Source organism: Stenella coeruleoalba, assembly GCF_951394435.1.
Source record: "Stenella coeruleoalba genome assembly, chromosome: 3".
NCBI classification, from domain to species: Eukaryota; Metazoa; Chordata; class Mammalia; order Artiodactyla; family Delphinidae; genus Stenella; species Stenella coeruleoalba.
Genome location: NC_137148.1, coordinates 97502461 through 97511218, shown reverse-complemented (window position 1 = coordinate 97511218; position 8758 = coordinate 97502461). Strand labels below are relative to the sequence as shown.

Here is an 8758-nt window from a genome sequence, read left to right as displayed (position 1 = left end):
GACTGCTGTGTGCACTCACCCAGCTAATTCTTTTTTAAAATTTTTATTTAAAAAAATTTTACATTAATTAACTAATTAATTTTTGTCTGCATTTGGTCTTTGTTACTGCGCGCGGTCACGGAGCTAATTCTTAAACTGCCATCCTAAGGGGGAAAACGCAGAATTCCATTATATTTTCACTTTTAAAGGGGTGAAAACAAGGAAAGTACATTCAAGTTTGCCACCTGAGGTGTTTTCAGAGGAGATTCCTTTACTTCTCCCCGAGACGCCTTCCTAACCTCGCCTGCTCCCCAGGACGATCCACACTTCCCTTCCGGGTTCTAGGTGAACTAGCCCACGGGGCACAGACCAATGGGGTCATTCCTTGTCCGCTGCGGGGCGGGGTCTCCAGCCTGGGCTTCGGAGACCCGCCCCCCGTACGTGGCGTGCGTGCGTGGCGCCGGGCGGCGGAGGCTGGTTTCTCCAGCTTGTGGCGCCTCCTGGCGGCAGCGGGGCTTCAATGTGACGGTCGGACCTGAGCGCCTGCCATGGAGCTGCAGAAAGAGGCGCGAACACCCAGGGACCCCGTCGCGCGGCTACCCGGGGCCTCTAGGTCTCAGAAACCGGACGAGGAGGAGCGGCGGGAGGGCGGCTCATCCCCGGCGGCGACTGCCTTGGACGCGGAGGCGGACGGGGCTAGTGCGGACGGCCTGTGGGAACTGCCAGTGGAGCCGGCTGAGCGGAGGCCCGAGTGCAGCCGCTGCAGGTGACCGCCGGGCGGGGGCGGGGACTGAGGCCGGCGGCCGACTTGGAGGGGGATGTGTATCGCGGTGGCTGCCGCGCCCTCTGCCGGGGAGGCGGCAGCTGCGGTTCCAGGCCGGGGGAGCGCTGGTTCTGGCCTCTCCGCGCTTGGGGCGGCAGGGTCCACTGGTTGACCTTGGAATCACTGTGAAATACCTGTCACAGCTCTTTCGTAAGAAGCCATTTCTCCAGGTTCAGGATTATTTAGCCTTACTTCTTCCTGCAAGACACTGAGCGGGTCATGGGATGAGCAGACAGAAGTTCCGCTGTCAAGAAGCTTGAGTGTCTGGTAGGGGAAGTAAGGCGTAATGACAGTAATATTTGTAAAAACACGTTTATGCTTATGTGACATAGTCATCTCACAGTAAAAAAAAAGAAAAAATGGATCAGAGGAGACAATCAAGGTGGCTATTCCAGTAGTTGACATTGTATTCAGAATTATGAATTCACTTAGAAATATTTATTGAGCACCTACTGTGTGGCAGGCACTGTTCTAGGTTCCTAGAAACCTAGGCATGGATAAAACATACGTTATCTCTGCGCTCACTGGGTCACTTATAGTCTAATGGGGAGACAATTTATTAAACTAGCAACACCAACAATTAACATTATTTGACCGTTTGAATTATGCTGGTGTACTTTCAGGATTGTGAGGATTGCTTTCCCTGCTTGTTTGAATCTCATGCTATACAGATATACTATTATATTTACCTCCTGGGTGTTCAGGATCATTTCTCTTGGTTACTACCTCTCTGTTGTCCTTCACACTTTTAACAATTAGGTAGTGTCTCTACTTCCTCACCTGGGAATCACTCTGTAATTTGTCCTCAGATCCTAGGTGCTCTGAAATGGCTCTCACTAAAGTCACCATTAACCTTAATGAGGTGAAATCTAATGGATCCTTTTCTGTTCACTTTTTACTGGACCTCTTGGCAGAATTCTGCAGTTGAAATACTCACTCCTTGAAACACTGTCTCTTTGGTTTCGCTTTGATTTATCTGACTTCTGTATCGTAGTCTTCTTTGCCTGTTCTATTAAAACTCTAAATGTTGGGCTACCTCAAGGTCTTGGTTCTAGGTTCTCTTCTAACCCCATACACTTCTCACAGGTGATCTTACCAGTTTTCATGGCTAAGTTATCACCTCTACTCCAGTATCTCTAGCTCAGACCTTTCTCCTGAGCACCAGATGTACGCATTCATTTAATCATTGAGTACTGAGTGCTTTGCTAATTACTGGTAATACGGTGGAGTCTTTGTCCACATAGAGTGTTCAGTTTGTTATTGGATACAGATGATAAACCAGTAAACAAGCAACTAAATATGTAACTACAGATTGGAAAAAAAAGAACAGCAATGAAAGAAGTGGGATTTCGCCATAGAAAATAGCAGGATGGTGTCAGGAAAGATTTGTGAAGAGATAGCCTTTATATTGAGACTTGAAAGATAAGAAGGATTCAGCCAAGAGAGAAGTGTTCCAAGAAGGGGAACAGAAGAACCGGCTGGTTGATTGTCTTTAGCATTTGCATACTTGGAGTCTCTTACCGGGGCCATTTTGACCTTTTCCCAGAGCTGAATTCTAAGACCTCAGAGGAAGGATCTTGAGTGTAAGGATCTTCTTATATTTTCTGAATGTACTATGTGCAGTAGATACTCAGTAGACCTTTGACGAGGGTGAATAATTTGTGTCTAAAAGAGACTGTGTGTTGGAACAGACGGGGTGTGTGAATACAATTTATTTAAATAAGTTGTTTAAAGTTGTTAGGAGATAGCACTTAAGAATGCTTCGGGGCTTCCCTGGTGGCGCAGTGGTTGAGAATCTGCCTGCCAATGCAGGGGACACCGGTTCGAGCCCCGGTCCAGGAAGATCCCACATGCTGCGGAGCAACTAAGCCGTGCCCGACAACTACTGAGCCTGCGCTCTAGTGCCCGCGAGCCACAGCTACTGAAGCCCATGCGCCTAGAGCCCGTGCTCCACAACAAGAGAAGCCACCTCAATGAGAAGCCCGTGCACTGCAACGAAGAGTAGCCCCCGCTCGCGCAACTAGAGAAAGCCTGCGCGCAGCAACGAAGACTCAACACAGCCCCCCAAGGAAAAAAAAATGCTTCGAAGGGCTCTCACTAGGAGGTGGAAAGAAAAGTATTTCAAATACAAATCCAGAGCTAAATTATGCTAGCTTTATCATGTAGTTTTTAGTCTACTCAGAACTGCTAGTTATAATAGTTTAAAAATTAGTCTTCTATGGCTAGCAAAGATTTATAATTTTTCTTATCTCCTCCTCTCTGCCCCACTAATAGACTTTATTTTTTAGAGCACTTTTATTTTATTTTTTTAAAAATTTATTTTATTTACTTATTTTTGGCTGCATTGGGTCTTTGTTGCTGTGCCCTACTTTCTCTAGTTGTGGTGTGCAGGCTTCTCATTGTGGTGTCTTCTCTTGTTGCGGAGCATGGGCTCTAGGCGCGCGGGTTTCAGTAGTTGTGGCTCGTGGGGTCTAGAGCGCAGGCTCAGTACTTGTGTTGCACGGGCTTAGTTGCTCCGCAGCATGTGGGATCTTCCCGGACCGGGGCTCGAACCCGTGTCCCCTGCATTGGCAGGCAGATTCTGAACCACTGCGCCACGAGGGAAGCCCTAGAGCACTTTTAGATTGACAGCAAAATTGAGAGGAAGGTACAGAGATTTCCCATATACTCTCTGCCCCTACACATACATAGCTTCCCAGTTATCAACATCCCCTACCAGAGTGGTACATTTGTTACAATTGATGGACTCCGTTGACACATTATTATCACTTAAAGTCCATGGTTTACATTAGGGTTCACCCTTGGTGTTGTACATATTTTGAGTTTGGACAAATTTGTAATAACATATATCTACTATTATAGTATTGATAGCATATAGAGTGTTTTCACTGCCCTAAAAGTCCTCTTGGCTCTGCCTTTTCATCCCTCTCTACCCTCTAACCTGATCTACTGTTTAAAAAGTAAAAATGACTTGCTGGATTTTAGCTTGTTTTCAGTTTCATTTAGTTAATCCTTTAGCATTATAATTCATTCTGACATTTCTGCACTTTGTTTTTTCTAGTGAAATTTTCTACCTTTTAAAGACTCTTTCCCTTGGCATGCTGTGCATTTTGTTTGTTTTAATTGGTTAGAGTGCAGTTCTAGAATTATGGAGAATATTTAGGTGTTATCAATATAATATTTATAGCTCTTTATATTTTATTTTATTAGGCGGTTAGGGTTTTAATTAGTTCCCTGAGTGAACTTTTTACTTTATGCTTATAATAGTTTTTAAAATTAAAATGCATTCTTAGATTTGAGTGATCAGTAAGTCACAATTATTTGGCCATTTATTTAAAACACTATTCATTTCTCTAAACACATTACTATAATTGTCACAGCCTAAGGAGTTCTAGAGATTGGTTTTGTTCAGGAAGTGCAAACTCAATTTAACTTCTCAGCAGAATCTTGCTCGTTAGAAATACAACATATCTTAAACATTAACGAAATATTCTTTAAAAGATCCCAAACTAATTTGTTATTGCAAGATACAGATTTTATAAAAAGTGTGTCCCTGTTAGAAGGAACAGCATGTACAGGAGTACATTGTATAGAGTACAGTGTATTTGGAGAGCTTGGCAGAAAGGAAGAGACGAGGCTGCAGAGATCAATGGTGGTTGCACTGGGAAGGGCCAAATAAACTGTGTTAGGGAGTTTGAGCCTAAAACACTAGAACCCAACAAAACAGCCACTGAAGTATTTTTATATTTGAATGGAGGTTACAACTTGACTTCTATAGGTGGCTTTTATCACAATTTGTACTCTGTTTTATATATTAAGAAAAATGCAAACTGAATGGTGATACAATGGTAAAAGGCTTGACTGGGAAGAGTTAGGGCCTTATTCCAGTAAAATGCCAGACATCTTAATTATTTTTTTATATCTTCTGTTTATATTCCTGCCTGAGGACAAGAGTTAGAAACCACTTGAAATTCATTGATCATAAGAATAATGGAATAATGTCTAAATACAGAGTATTTTTTAATTTGTCTGAGGGAGGAAGACAGCAGGGAGAACATGTACACAAACTGACACAGATAGGCCCTGAGACAGAAATTTTTCTCTCTCCAGTGCTTTCTTCTTACAAAAGTACAAAGTTGTAAGGATTATAATAAGCCACATCAATATATTTAGCACCCGTTTATTAAGCACTGGTCATCTGCAGGTTATTCACCAAGCCTAGGTGCTTTATGTATAATATTTTATTTATTTCTCATAACAGCATTCTAGTATTGATGATATCATTAGCTTTTAAATGATAAGAAGGTAGAGGTAACAATCAAGTAGCAGAGTTGGGTCTCCAGCTCCAGTCCACTTGGCTTCCAAGCTCTTGCAAATGCTTGGCTTTGCTCTACGCTCCACGCTTGCTGAAGAAGCCTTATGATTTTGTTTGCCGAGTGGATGTAGTCACTAGTTGAAGTGCAGCCACTAAGGCTGCAGGAGTAGCTCTGATTTTCATACTTTTTAAGCTGAAGTATGTTTACTTCAAGCTTAGTAACAGGATTCCTGAACTTTGGTATTCTTTAGCTCCTTTTTTTAAAAATAAAAATTAAGATATATTTGTTGTATAATTTGTATAAGTTTAAGGTGTACATCCTGTTGATTTGATACATTTATGTATTGCAGTATGGTTATCATTGGTAGTGGTTAGCTGTTGTCACCTAATTATCATTTCTTTTTTTGTGCTGAGAAGACTTAAGATGTAGCCTCTTAGCAACTTTGAAGTATATTAGACAGTATTGTTGACTATATCACAATGCTGTGCATTACATCTCCAGCATTTGTTCCCCTTCTAGTTCCAACTTTGTACCCTTTAACAACGTCTAGCTTCTTTATTCCATGTCTTAACCTTTTCCGTATTCTTTAGGCTTGGTTATTCTGGAGAAGAAGGTGCTGGGGATAAAATAATGAGAGAGCGAAGCAGGGAAGGTTGCAGGTGTTTAAGAAGAATACAGGAGCCACAAACTGGCAGCCCCACAGATGTTTTGTTTAAAACTATATTTTTACCAGTTTTAAATTACCAGTTGCTAATAGTTAAAAATGAAGGTGTTTTATATCAAAATCCAGATTTCTGTTTTCTGTGAGAATGGGAAGATCTAGCAGCTTGGGGGCCAACTGCCTGAGCAAAATAGTTGGCTGAGCAGAGTATTGGTTGTGCCTTTAGATTGGGTGTGATCTGTCCAGGTCATCATTGCTCCCAGTCATTCCTGCTTAATTCAACTATGATTAACTGCCTGCCTCTCATAGGCATTTGCTTTTTGATCTGGGTCTCGTGTACGTCATTGTGGGCTGGTCAGCCTGACCAGGAGGGTAAATCAGTCTGCAGGTTTTATAGGTAGAAGTGAAAAATGGTAACTCCCAAAGCAATTAGTTTACAATAATTAAGATTGTTGAACTGGTATCAACACTTAGAATTAGAAAACCAACTGTTTTGGTAAATTTAAAATAAACTAGATTATTGATGGTAATTTTTAGGGTAAAAATTTTGATAGCATGCAAATTTAATTCTTTGTGCATTAACTAAGTTAATTTGTTCTTTCTTGTTAATACAGAAAATATGTTTATTCTTTGAACTAGTTCGTTCCTAAGATATGTGGGAAGCTAACTGATTTACAAATTACTGTGCAAGCTAATCATATGTTCAAAGTTGAGCAAAGATGATATATCTCAAGAGGGAATTTTTTTCTTAATTAAGTCTCCAAAGAGGAGTGACCAATTTTAAGAAACCACTTTAGAGCTTTCTAAATGTTTGATTTATTTTCCCCAAGAAAAATAAGAACATTATTATTACCCTCTGATAGATAGAAGTTTTCTTCAAAGAATATCAAAGGACATTAATTTTTTAAGTATGTTTACATTTGCCCCAAATTAATAATTCATAACTCTGTTAATGCTTATGTAGTGAGAGAATATATTCCTTAATAGTCTAGTCTAAAATTTGTCTTTTTCATTTATTTTTAAAATATGTAATATATTTTATTTTTTTCTTCCAGTTTTATTGAGATATAATTGACATACAGCACTGTATAAGATGTACAATATAATGATTTGACTTACATGCACCATGAAATGATTAAGTTTATTGAATATCATCTTATGTAGATAAAAAATAAAAGAAAAAGAAAAAAAAATTTTCCTTGTGATGAGAACTCTTAGGATTTACTTTGTTTATTTATTTAGGCCACTCTGCGTGGCTTGTGGGATCTCAGTTCCCCGACTGGGGATTGAACCTGGGCCACGGCAGTGAAAGTGCTGGATCCTAACCACTAGACTACCAGGGAAGTCCCAAGATTTACTTGATTAACAACTTTCATTTATAATGTACAACAGTGTTAATTATATTATGTTGTACATTATATCCCTGATACTTATTTATCTTACAACTAGAAGTTTGTACCTTTTGACCACCTTCATCCAATTCTCCTGCTCTCACCACTCCTCGCCTCTGGTAACTACAAATCTGATCTTTTTCTTTAAGTTTGTTTCTTGAAGTATAATTGACCTTCAGCACTATGTTAGTTCTTGGTGTACAACATAATGATTCGATACTTCTATACATTAGAAAATGATCACCACGATAAGTCTAGTTACCATTGTCACTATACAAAGATATTACATAATTATCGACTGTATTCCTCACACTGTACATTTCATACAGGTAACATTTATTTTGTAACTGGAAGTGTGTACATCTTGTATTTCCCTCACCTTTTTCACTTATCCTCTCACCCACCTCCCCTCTGGCAACAACCTGTTTGTTCTCTGTATCTAAATAAATTTGGCATTATTTTAAAAGACTTCACAGGTTGCAAAGTGCTTTCTTACATGTATGTTTTTATTTACTATATAAGACAACTTTGTGATTTAAATAGTTATTCTCTTTTATGTATTCTTAAGGTCAGGGGAGTAGCAGAGGCAGAGCTGCTTTAACTTTCATATTTTCATTACTGCATCACGTAATAATGAATTATACTAAAATGAACAGTATGACTTTCTTTCTTTTCCTATTGCATATAATATATACTTCCAGTGAGGTGTTCCTTTGCCTTCTTCTAATCCATAGATTCTTTTCCTTTTCCTTTTCCTTTGTCCATGGCTATTTTTAATTATTTTGGGATGGGCAATTTTAATTATTGTCTTTTTTAAGGTCCACCTTTTACCTCCTGAATCCTTTACCTGCCTATGGTCAGCTCTCATTTCTCTTGGTGGCTCTTCACATTTCAATTAGAAAGGCAAATTTGAAGGTATTATTGATTGATAGGATTTTTTTTTTTTTTTCTCTGCTGAGTTTTTAGTTTGCTTGTTTCTTGTTTTTTGTCTACTGGAAGCCTAGTGGAAAAGTTGTGGGGAAAAAGGGAGCAGTGAAGTGAAGTAAGTAGAAGTGTTCCAGGATTAATCAAGGAAAAAAACAGAAAGGTATGGAATGATTCTCCTGACCTTGCAAAGAGTTAGAGAGATTGACCTGATAGAAATGTGTCTGATCTCACAGGTGTGACCCCTAGGAATAAATAAAAATAAGAATTAAAAAAAGAAAAGAAAACTGAACAGACATACCAGTGACTGCACACTACAAGAGGAGGGAGTCTGCAGGTTAAGTCCAGGCAAGTTTCCAAAGAACAGCATCCAGAAGAATTAAATAGAATCCAGAGTTTCTACACTACCTTGTCTAAAACGTCTAGTTTTTAACCAAAGCTTACTAGACATGCAAAGAAACAGGAAAGTGTGACTCACATACAGGGAAAACAACAGCAAATAGAAACTGTCCTTGAGTGGATCCAGATTTTGGATATAGTAGAAAAATACTTCAAAGCAACGCTTATAATAGGTTCAAAGAATTAAAGGAAAAAAAATGTGATGACCGTGACTCAACAGAGACTCAATAGAGAGTTCAAAATTATTTTTAAAAGTCTATGCAAA

At 39.5% G+C, this 8758-nt stretch overlaps 1 protein-coding gene across 3 annotated transcripts in view; it reads left to right on the top strand.

The window, feature by feature from the left end:
• Positions 1 to 468: 468 nt before the first annotated feature.
• The window catches only part of DTWD2 (DTW domain containing 2), a 90445-nt gene continuing 82155 nt past the window's right edge, over positions 469 to 8758 (top strand). For all 3 annotated transcript variants that reach the window (XR_013827724.1, XR_013827725.1, XM_079917903.1), the window contains exon 1: positions 469 to 745. Coding sequence is in view for 1 of the 3 variants with exons in the window: in XM_079917903.1 (XP_079774029.1) it covers positions 528 to 745 (218 nt within the window). In the remaining 2 variants the exon portion in view is untranslated. The remainder of the gene's footprint in view (positions 746 to 8758) is intronic.